Source organism: Telmatherina bonti (assembly GCF_933228915.1).
Source record: "Telmatherina bonti genome assembly, chromosome: 4".
Lineage (NCBI taxonomy): Eukaryota > Metazoa > Chordata > Actinopteri > Atheriniformes > Telmatherinidae > Telmatherina > Telmatherina bonti.
The window spans coordinates 24,604,865-24,617,448 of NC_136622.1; the positions used below are offsets into that span (position 1 = coordinate 24,604,865).

At 38.4% G+C, this 12,584-nt stretch overlaps 1 protein-coding gene across 1 annotated transcript in view; it reads right to left on the reverse strand.

The window, feature by feature from the left end:
- Positions 1 to 12,584, reverse strand: part of LOC306754921 (ERC protein 2-like) — a gene marked incomplete at both ends in the record, with an annotated part of 113,241 nt that overhangs the window by 83,119 nt on the left and 17,538 nt on the right. The window contains one exon of the mRNA XM_079239089.1: positions 11,655 to 11,822. Within this exon, the coding sequence (XP_079095215.1) occupies positions 11,655 to 11,822 (168 nt within the window). The remainder of the gene's footprint in view (positions 1 to 11,654; positions 11,823 to 12,584) is intronic.

A 12,584-nucleotide genomic window follows, 5' to 3' on the forward strand; every position in this document is an offset into this window, starting at 1 on the left:
AAACTCTCCAGCACTTTTCCTCAGCTGTCTAAAAGTGCTGATCATGTGGTGAGACAAAGTAATGTGTCAGTGTGACAAATCCCCAAAGTCCTTAAGCCAGTCTGTCTTAGGTCAGGAGGAGATTTCTCTGCCGGGACTTTGTAGGTGTGTGGGTTTTTTTTTCTGTGTAGATTTGTGTTTCCATGATAACTCTTGTTGTCTCTGGAAGAAACAACACATGACACTACAGGACACCAGGGAATACATGCTGCTTTGTCACTATTCCCCCTACCCTTAAACCCTTTTTGGGGAGAAAAGAATTTGGAGAGATCAGGAAGAAAACTAAGGGTCTCACATCTGTCCATTCTGGTCCATTTCACTTCCAAGGGGGACACCAGAGACTTTGTTATGAAGGTAAGTAGATGAATTAAAAACACATCTATAACACCCCATCCTCCTTGAAAGCCCCACTATAACATTCCAGGCCTTCACTCAACACCATATCATTTTAAAAAATTACCTTGATATGAATTCAAGATTCTGTGGTTGAAAAAATATTCATTCTTGGGAATAAGTAGTTTCTGTTTTATCGTTTTTTGTTTTTTTTTTGTTTTTTTTTAATGGGGAATAAAATTATTCTAACATGGGAGTATACACATGAATATATTTAACAGCTTTCTCAGTGCACACATGCTTGAAACTGTATCCATAATTAAACATGTGATCATGCACCCTAATGCACAAGCACACCCTCATTCTCTCTGACTTCCTCTCTCATGCTAGTCATGGCAGCCAAATGTGGATTCTGGAAACTGGTTTGCAAAGTAAAACAGAGGCTTAAAGAAAACAGCTTCACTGTTTGTCCACACCTACCTTTTTCCTGCTTCACATTTCATCATAAAAGTTTTTCTGGCAGGCAACTCTGCAAAGGTATTGGGCTGAGCGCTTACACAGGGCCGCAATAAACAACACAGGGACTATACGAGTAGACCACAGTCTAATCGGCAGAACCAGAAGAGACCACTGCAAAGGCCTGGGGACTAACCAACGTGTATAGTAACGTTTGTACTCTAACTCAACCCCTTGGTCGTGGAATATTGCAAAATAAAAGAGTCTTTAACTGATTAGGAAAATATTCCTTGTACATTTTCAAATATACCAATCTAATTCTTTAAAACTGTATGGCCTTCATGTTAAAGCACATGCACACCAGAAGATAAGCACATTTTTTATGCTGCTGTTCAAAAAAGTTTAAATGTCACTACAGCTGAAAACAGCACCATAAAAGTTATTAAATCCAGAGAGAGGATCTGGCGAAATGTATCTTAACGCTTGAACTGAGGTCTGCCGGAGCTGCAGCACTAGACACAGCTGTGTGAGCTATTCACATCCCTGGATGCATGACATCCTTCCAGCTTGTGTAAATACAGCAAAAGGCACCCATTAGATGTGATTTATTTAAAGGTCTCTGCAGTTACATTAATTATCTAAACTTATGGCATAATATTAGCCTAATTCATGTTTGTCAAGTCTTTAATATGGCCAAGTCTGGATTGTTTCACTAAAAGATGGAAGACTGTTTCATTTCAAAGTGTTGCTGGACCACCAGTGTCCTCCACATTACAAACAATGCCTGGCCAAAAAAAAAAGTTGTTACCAAAAGAAAGAAAGGTCATATACTCTAGTATTTTTTTTTTTACCAACTTTAGATTAGATAAAGGCAGCATTCGTAGCATTGTTGCAGATAATAGCACTGCAGTAGGCACTAGGTGTGATGGGTGCATCACTTCATCTGCCACTCTTCTTACTCTGATGCGCCCATCACTCTGGAGCCGGGTGAATCTGGACTCATCAGACAACATGATTATCTTCCACTGCTCCAGAGTCTTCATGCTCTCTGCAAACTGAAACCTTTGTTTGTGGTTAGTCACACTGATTAGTGATTCTCTCTTATGGTTACGCAGCTCTTTAGTCCCTATCCCTTGTGTTCCCTTTGTGTTGTTTGTGAGAAGACGTTCTTACTTTCTCTGTTAAACATAGCCCTGAGTTCTACTGTTGTTTTACTTCCATTCAATTACACCAAATGGTCCAATTGTGATCACAATTAATCAGGATTTTTTTCCAACCACATTTGTTCCCCAAAGATGACAGATTTCCACTATCTTTCCGGTTTTAGCATCTTAAATGTTTTCTCTGTTTGGCAAATGCCAGTTATTGACCTTTGTTAAACAGACTAAACTTATACAGTATATGTCTTTTGTTTAAGAAATGAGAAGCTAGTCATTTCATTAGTTGGGGTTGAATAACTTCAGCCGGCAGAAAGATAATGACCCATGCAGTAATTCTCCAGTAGGAAGCTCATTTGCTTAGTTTAATCCAGGTGGCAACTTCGTTTGGCATGGCAGTGTGTAATTATTCAAATATCTCCTTACTTTAATGTAAACATCAAAAAGAAACCAACACACTCTTACATGATGAAGAAGGTAGAGGCTGGAAATGGACTGCTGAGTTAAACCAGCCAATTGCTGCTTTCACTTAGAGCAATGTCTGCTTTATTAAAGACTGGTGAAAAGTGAATAAAAAAAACTGGCTTATCCAGCTTTTAAAATAACAGTATCTGCACTGTTCCCCCTCACACAGATGGTGGGTAAGCACCTGACTTTGGAGATAATTTACTTACACTGAAGTAAGACAGACTAGTGATAAACAATCCATAATTTACTGATGAGGCAACAGAAACATGAAAATGATGTATGAAGGTCATAGAAGCAGGTGGAAACAATGTCAAATGCAAGCATGAAGTATTTTACTAACTTGGCCCTGCACTAATACTTGTTCTCCCTTTACACCCGTAGACTATAGTACAATCACAAGCACTAGAAAGTACACTAAATCAACAAGCACATGCAACAGAAAATTTCCCCATAACCTCTGTTAGCAGTCCCAGACATGACAACACCGGGGCTGATATGTGAGGAAATGAGGGACATTCCCTGTCCTGGGGCTTACACCATATGTCATTTGAGGGGTGTCTTTTCAAGCTGGGTTAAGAAAAACAGTCGGGGCTCTGATCAGGAATTGTTTAATGGACGGATCACCTTAGGGCCAGCACAGGATAACAAGCGGATGTAAACTGCCTCACAGCAGGGGCTGCAGGGTGGAGAGTGGTGCATGGTCTCAATGTACAACATCTGCCGATGGAACCTGAGCAACAGCTGTCTGCCTTCAGGCAACAGAGTAACATGTTAAAGTACAGATGTTTAACAAAACAAAAAAAAAAGGACACATACAATCCACAAACAAAGTCATCTTTGTCAACAGAGAGGATGAATGTTCTCCTTCAATGCTTGAAAGGCAGATGTTTTAGTACTGAACAAATAGAAAAATAAATGACACAGGAATTACAAGGGACTCACCCAGAGTACAATCACACCCATCCTCACTGCACACAGCTGCCTCAATCCCTCTTTTCCCCTCCATCAATCATCATTACACCTTCCATCACACACACACACACACACACACACAAAATACACATTAAATACACATACATATCACATATGTGCATGTATAAAGGAAGAGACTCTGCAGGCGTTCCCCATCATTAACACTTTCTCCTACTTTGATTATTTTTCCTAAACATTTCCAGCACCACACGTCAGTAGCAACATCCTGTTTCCAGGGAATCCATTTCCTGTCGAAGCAGACTGAACCATCACCCTGGCAAGCATATGCAGTATGAAGACAGTTTACAAAGTACTCTACTGTAGATGGGGGCCTACAGTAGAGTCAGCTTGAGTTGTACTTGATTATCAGATAAAGGGGCTTTCTGAACTCTCATCACTCTTGTGACCTTTGTTATACTCGTGCTGCTGTCAGTAAATGAATAGAAGGCATCATAAAGTTGAATCTGTTTCATTTGAATACATTCTAAAGCCACTAGATCATGTGACAATTGAATTATCCACACAAAAGAGAGAGAATATCGAGTGTTGGATAATAACAGTTCTGTATTACATCCACCCGTACAAATTGCTGAGGCTAATGCAGTCTTAGTGTCATTTACTACCCCTATTCCAAATAAAGTAGTTGAAGTGTAAAGTTAAAATTCAAACAGAATTTAATATTTGCAAAATTTTTATTTCATTTTTATTTATTTTATAAACTATTATTCACAACAGAATGAAGAAAAAATATTGAAAATGAATTGTTTTCATATTACAAGAAAAATCTTAGATTATCTTAAACTTAATGGTGGTATTAACGTTGGAAAGAAACAGCAAAAGGCTGAAAAAATAACCAGTTCCAAACATAAGATAGCAGGAAAAACATGTATGTTTCCTAGCCACAGGTCAAAGACATGATTGGGTAATAAAGGAGCAACTTAGATATGAGAGTCTGCCAGAAGTAAAAGATAAACAGTTCCAACAGTCAGCACTGTATTATCCACAAATGCAAAGAAAAAGCCACATCTGAAAATAACACAGAAGCCTCCACTTATTTTCTGGACTATGACTCTTTTAGGTGGACCAAGGCAAAGTGGAAAACTGCAATGTGGTCAGATAAACTGAAGTTTTTCCCTTTTTTAAACATCATGGCATCCAGAATAAGGAAGAGAGCGACAATTTAGCCTTTTATCAAAGCTCTGCTCAAAATCTTGCATCTCTGATGCCTTTAGCAGGTAAAATAAGCTTGCACATCTCTATGCACCTGCACTATCAATGCTGAGATGTATATGCAGATTTTAGAGAACTAATAGTGCATGCTGTGTGTATTCAGGTTCACCTGGATGTGCTTCCATCCAGGGAGCGCTTCATGGAAGACATTTCAAGTCAACTTTAAAAATATACTCCACCTAACAGCGACACTTCACACACTGATGCAACCATTGAAAAAGAATAGAATATAAATTATACTTAAATGGTTACTGTCTTTGTGATGTAGCTGTTTTAAAAACAAATAAAAGCCCATGATTATACACCCCCCAAGAAAAATGTTTACCTTAACTAAAACCACATAAACACACAACTGTAACAGAGTGACTGAGTGTCATGACCTTATGTTTGCTAACTCATGGCTGCAATTTTGGTTTGTGTTCATCACGAGCCATTAAAATACTGCAGAGTTCCTCTGTGCCCCCTCTAGATACTTAAAACTCAGTTATGGTTTGATAAATCTAATGACCTGCACTGTAACATAGGTTGAAGTGGGGGAGACAGTTTTCATGCTCACAGTTTTCATCCACAGACTTTCTATTAATAAAAATGAATAACTGGGGGTTTAAAAAAAAAAGACTTTTAGTGGCATTTAAAGTTTGTGTAAGTGTGTCACTGTATATTTTAATGTATATATATATATATATATATATATATATATATATATATATATATATATATATATATATATATATATATATATATATATATATATATATATATATATATATATATATATATATTTCATTTCATTTTCGGAACCGCTTATTCCAATTCAAGGCCGCGGGGAAGCTGGAGCCTATCCCAGCCGGCTTTGGGCGACAGGCAGGGTACACCCTGGACAGCTCGCCAGTCCATCGCAGATATATATATATATATATATATATATATATATATATATATATATATATATATATATATATATATATATATATATATATATATATATATATACATATATATATATACATATATATATATACATATATATATATATATATATATATATATATACATATATATATATATATATATATATATATATATATATATATATATATATATATATATATATATATATATATATATATATATATATGTGTGTGTGTGTGTGTGTGTGTGTGTGTTTTGAAATTGGAGGATCTGTGGTTTGAGGCAAGCAGGGGAGGAGAAAACAAAAAGAAGGGAGCATATTGTCTCTGCTTGTCCCATCATCACCTAACGGCTCTCTGACTGACCAGCTGCTGACTGACAGAAGACTAAGCAGAGTTCCCTTTCCCTCCATGTTTATAAATGTTTTTGTTAGGTTTGAAAATGAGAGAAACAAAAGTGCATAGAGGGCAAACACAGCTCTCACAGACTATGGTGTGGCATACAAATACAAAGTGAATGATCTAACTTCTACACACCACTTATGCACAAGCATGCATCATGTGTATTTGCATAACAAGGCAAATGCATGAGTAACCATATGTACACACTTAATCAACTCCTTCACATGTACACACATGTATTTACTCCATTCACTGTGTAAATCATTAAATATCTCATCCCTATTCTGACCCCTATTACTCCACTTTATGGCTTTTCCACATGGCCTCTGAAAAACTTGCTGGGGCTTTATTTTGGACCGTATTATGTTTGCTCTAGTGGGCCCAATGCTGTGCAGCTCACACTAAGTCCCAAACCACATCACTCCAGGAACCCAGCATCATGCTGTTGGGCCTGAGAGTGGTGACCATGGTCAGGCAAGTTCAGATGAGGGCATGCTTAAAACTGGTCCACAACCTTTGGGACTCATCACATGTTAGTGGTCAACATAAAATAAAATCAAAACAAAAGTTTTCCAACCTCAGTCCGGCAAGCCAAACATCTTTTGTGATCTTACTGACTTCTCATTTATTTTTTATTTGTTGGACTCCGTTTCCTCTGGTGTTACCAACAAATGGAAGAAATGGACAGAGGAGAGCGGTGAATGAATATGGGAAAGAAAACAGATGGTCAAATGGAGGTAGAGAAAATATGGACAGAGATTACCAAAAGGGAATGAGGCAGAAAAAAGGACACAGAAAGAACACAGCAGGAGAACATTCTAGGATGGACCCTAACCAGGTTGAGACCACATCATGTCTCTGCCTGACTACCTATACCAACCATCAATCAGCAAAAAGAACAAGGAAAGGTAAACAAAATTAGTCAAACTGGGACCACAGCAGACCATAGCTACCACTGTTTCACCTACTGACAAAAGCCAGCAGCCATCATCATCCATCACGTAGCCCAATTCTCTCACTTTTACTTCCTCTTATTGCTCCATCTCTTCATTCTGCCTCACGCGCCTCTGTCTTTTTTATTTTCCTCTTGTTTTCCTTATTCATCAATGTCACTGTGGTCGATGTTAGCAAGTCATTTTTGAGTAATTTCTATCTTCTTCGAGTCATTACATTTCAACCTCAAAATCAAAACTCAGTATAGGTCTTCTGGCAGACACACAGGAAACGTTGGTGATGAGAAGGAACACAAGAAATTTGAGGTCACATCCTATGAAGCTGAAGAGAAATACCACAGACAAAAAAGTATGCGTACGAGGCGTGCTGCCTCGGACAGTTTTTCTGGCATTCAGGGAGAAAAGAAAGATCAAATTTTAGTTTGCTTTATTCATTTGTCTCTGATTCAGACTTCAACTTCAAACTCTTGACTTTACTTCGTGTCTGCACTTTTCCTGTGTAGGAGAGTGGACACCTGCAAAATGCTTGCCTGAAGAGATAAATCTGGAAATAAAAAATAATGGCTTTTACAAGACCAGGAAATATCTGCCTAAGACATTATTATGCAACATACTTTGTTGCATCAAGTTATTGTAATAACTCAGATGAATGGTGAGCTATCATAAAAGATAGCCACAAAATAAATATTCTCCTTAACATACCCTGACTGAACTTTTGGTGGCATGAAATCTTATAGCAGGTGGTTTTATTATTGTTGCTGCTTGGTGCGAGACCAAAAAAATGTTTTGCAGTCTTTCGTTTCATGTTTATTTTTAATGTAATGATATACAATCATATATTAATTGACTGAAATCAGACCTCTAATGCCAGAGCTGTTGGTAAATTAGCTATCAACATGAATTTGATTTATACTGAACTTGATTCTCATTCATTTTATCATGATTCATTCAGTTCAGCTTAATTTAGCACAAATTTGTAACTTTCTTCAATCCCAGCCAATGAATTTCTTGTGCTGATGCACTAAATCCACCTGTGTTTTGATGGCTGTAATTTCATCGCATTGTAGATGATTTCTTTCACTTTCCTATCAAAAAGTTCAAAAGTATTTCAGGGTCCACGGAAAGCTTCGAAGGTTCATCGCTCGGAACTCTTAACACCTTTTCTATGCACATCATGTAGCGTAGTGAAGCATGGAGTTACGCATCACTCCAAGCTTCAATGTAATGCTGGTGCTGTTGTGTTCAAATACAACCAGATCTAAAGAATTTACATAAAGGTCAAAAGAGCTAACAACTTGTGAAACTCAAGGAAATAAATTAATCAGGCTAAACTGCAGCAAGAGAAGTATTGTCTGTATCTGTCCTCCAGCTAACACCATGATCACACTAAAAGCAGTTTTGCTTATAAAGAAAATGCACAGGAAGTGCAACTTGTAACTGATCAAACAAGGAACATATTAACCCTCCAATCGTCAAAGTCGCAAAACTGTAATGAGTAATGGGGTCACATCCGCAGAAAGAGAGCTGATACCTGTTACCATTTTCCACAGCTAGATGGCACACATGCGAATCAGTCGTCACAATCGGCCAAAGTCACAATCAGCCGCCTCTGCACCACCGATACATGATACACTGTTATATCATTTACAATATGCTTTAAAAACTCCATAGTCTAAAGGGTCAACAGCAGACGGGACCATTATTTATTTGTTTATCAGCTCATTAAACCTCAGCGTTGACATGACACGTACATTTAGTGTTGTTTTTCACAGACACAAATATGACCTCTCAGCCAAGTTCATTCGATGTGTGTTGCAAAACAAGTCCAGTTACCTTTCGCTTCAAGGCTCAGGACCGCTATCACCTGTATGAGTGAGTCTATACAGATCCAGGGTCTTGGGTCAAGACCACAGGAATGCTTCTCCGATAAGATCGGAAAACACTAACCAAAAAGATTTGTCTCATCTGTGTTACAGTGACTAGACGTCTTCCTAATAACAGCTAAGTCAAACAAGCATGTTGCATGTGTTTTAATAGCTCCTCTTTTGGTATATTTTCATTCACAAATGGTAAACATATTTAGGACACTCTTCCCTCAATACTCTGAACCCAATCAGGCTCCTCTGCAACTGGGTTTTAGTCCGTTCCTTTGTTGCTACTTGGTTAAATATGCAGGAAGGTTTCTTATAGGTTACCTGATCTACTAGAGTATCATTACAGCCCTGCATTGTCCTGATCAGGACAGGAAACACACACACACACACACACACACACACATCTACTGTATTAAAGGGTTAAGTTTCCATAGACATTTGCAGACTCACAATGAGCACATACAAGCACACACTCATTATTTTCCACATTTTCCAGTTATCTGAAGACAGATTCAATCACACCCATTAAGAAGCCGTCCTTGACTTTGACTGACAAATAAGTACACTCCCATTTTCTCATTCCCTTGCTCACAGTGTCCTCTCTGTTCAGTGGCCATTTTCTTCATACTCCCATCAAGAAGTGCCTCTCAAGCCTAAGAACTGCTATTTTTGTTGAAACTCATCTAGAACACACACATACACACACATGTGCACAGTTGTTGCTGTGGATGTGCATGATGTGCCAATAGTCACATGAGACAAAGGTAAACGTGGGGCTCTCAGCAAATTTGAACTACAATGTGAGGGAAGTGACAGGGAGATGGATGGGAGGAATGAGGGGAGAAGGAAGGTCCTATGGGAATCGTTGTCCTCTGTCGCTGAATGACTGGCAGGCAGCGAAAGAATGCAAGCCCATGGCCGGCCCACTAAAGCGCACTAAATATCTTTACTCATCCTCAGGTTTGCCCACTTAGTCCAGGAAACCCGAGCCATTCCCAAGTGGGGGGAAAATGTCACTTCAATAGCGGTAAAAATTGCTTGAGACCGGAGATGGAAGTCGAGGAATCAGACATGACAGCGTATGTGTTTTTTTGTGTCCATGGGTTTGTGTGTGCAGCTGTGTGTTTGTGTATTTGTGGTGATCTGGATCTGATTACAGTTCTTTTACAGCAGCCTCTGAAAAGTGAGAGGACAGAACAGAGCATAGTGATGAGGCTAACATCAGAAGCTTTATCGTCATCTATTTCATTCCTTTCACATGCACCCACAGACTAACGCATAAACACACACACACACACACACGTTAACAAAAACACACAGAGGCTGTACCTTCAAAAGCATGCTTGCCATTCAAACAATGGTTTTCATTTATCTAAAAGCCTTTAACAAATGTTTCTGCTATGTTTTAAAGGCATTAACTAGGCTGATATGACGCTAGCAGGTCAAACAGCTCTGAGCCACTGAAACCACGTTGATAAGTGTTGATGCTCTGAGTGTGTGTGTTAGTGTAACTTTAAAATTGCCCACATTATCACCTCAACCAAATAAGTGTATTGCTTTTTTAAACAGGCCCAACTCAGCAATCTGCCTGTGAGTCTTGAGTATTTCCTTATAGTTAAATCAAATTTCAGAGTATAGTTTGATTATTTTGGTTGGTCAACAGCAAGTGCAATTATCTTGATCCTACCTAGCAAAGCAGAGTATTATGACCTCTTGACTAAAACAACCCCGTCACCAATCAGAAGCTTCAAAAGCAGTGATTTTTTTTCCCAGCAGTTTTTAATCAGTAATCATTTATTTGATTGAGTAATTCTTTAAACTAGCCCTTTCTTTTGGTTGAAATTGCACACCAGTGTAATTTGTATTATTGTATTTTCCATGGTTGATTGATACAGTTTGAGTATGCGCAGACTCTCACTCAAATGCCACCCAAACCTCTCAGGACTACGACTGAGGTAGTGCTGCTACAAGAGCTTTCAGCAAGCACATATATTGCTGACACAGACTGATAGAATCGCATGGTGAAACAATACTAACTTTACGATTGTGCCTGGTAAACAGGGACACACATAAAAGCCACCCACTGAAAAGCAATTCCTTTAAGTATGATGTATTCAGCAAACAGCAAGAGCCAAAATTCCTTGCACATGTATGGACAATTAGGCCTAATTTTGGCCCAAATTGTTTCCTGTAATGATGAGTGGACATAGTTAGCGGGCCACTCTCAACTGCTGAACACAAAGAGATCTGAAGTATCAGTTCTAAGTCTCGAGACTGATGGAGAGGAATGATAAATGCCCTCTCTCTCACACACACATAAACATACACATCTCTGTTACGCCTCATACAATCAACAGCCATCCCTAAAAGCAGCGATAAAATCGTTAAAGCCACATCGTCTAGAAACTTAAAACATGAAAAGAAGCTGCCAGCTTTCTTCCAGCCTGCTGACCCACCCACATCTACAAACCTGCTGGTGGACTAAAGGAGCCACACACATCGACATTTTTCCACCCACCTAATTCCCCATTAAGGAGGGAGAAAGAAAGGAGCGAAGGTAGACGTAGACGTCATCTTGTGCTTGTGGACATTTACTATTAGATTAATCCAATAACTGGCTCTTACCTCTTAAGCAATGATGTTTACTTTACCTAATAAGGAAAAAAGTGGTATCTTTTTGTTCCCAACAATGACACAGAAGAAGGCTTGTACAGTAGCATCAGTCACCAGAGGCACTCAAATACATTCATCTGAAGCAGTGAATACTTGCCTTCCTCACCAGAAAGCGGTGGCGCTTTACTACATCATAATTGACATATGTGGATGTGTATTTGCATGTACATTAATGTACACTCTTACCTCTGTCTGCAGGGTGTTAGCGCGCTGCTCCTTGGCACTGAGCGACTCTTTTAGCACCTCGATGTGTTGCTTGGAGTCAGAGTTCTGATTGGTCAGTGTTTCCAGTTTGGTCTGCAGGGCCTGCATCTCTGACTCCTTCTTGTTCAGCTCTTGCTTCAGCTGCTCTATCTGATAACCACACACACACACATACACACACACACAGAAAAAATGTATTAAAATAAATTCAGAAAAAATAATCTTGTTCCAGTACGTGAAACTCTATCTATCTATCTATCTATCTATCTATCTATCTATCTATCTATCTATCTATCTATCTATCTATCTATCTATCTATCTGTCTACAGTGGAACAAATTGTCTACATTTCACCGAATGTAGACAATTTAAAAATCCAGGTTTAAAACATTTGTTGTCTCATGCATCTATGCATGAAATCTGCATGGCAACATTTAACTTAAATTTCTTTTAATCATTTGAACTTAATTTATTATTTAATCATGATTTTTGCTTTTTGCTGCTGCATTTTATGCTTTTTTACACCGTCTTTAATGCTTTTATTGTTGCATGTAAAGCTATTTGAAGTGTCTTGTACATGAAACATGCTATACAAATACACTTGCCTTATCTTGCCTTGCCAAATGCTGAGAATTAATTGGAGTATTTTGTAGGCCACTTTTACTCCAAATATATCATTTGTGCAGTGATACATTTAAATGAAGACATGATGTATGGCAATTCTGTACCATCACCTAAGCATGTTTTTTCTTCATTCGCAGTTCTCAAGCCTGTTGTATGTTCAAACCAAGTAAAACAGCCAAAAGGTTGAATAATAATAATAATAATAAAATCATACAGTGTGGGAGACTGTTTTATAGAAAGCCATATACAGTAGACTATAACAGTAAAACATACAGGAACAGAGGGAGGT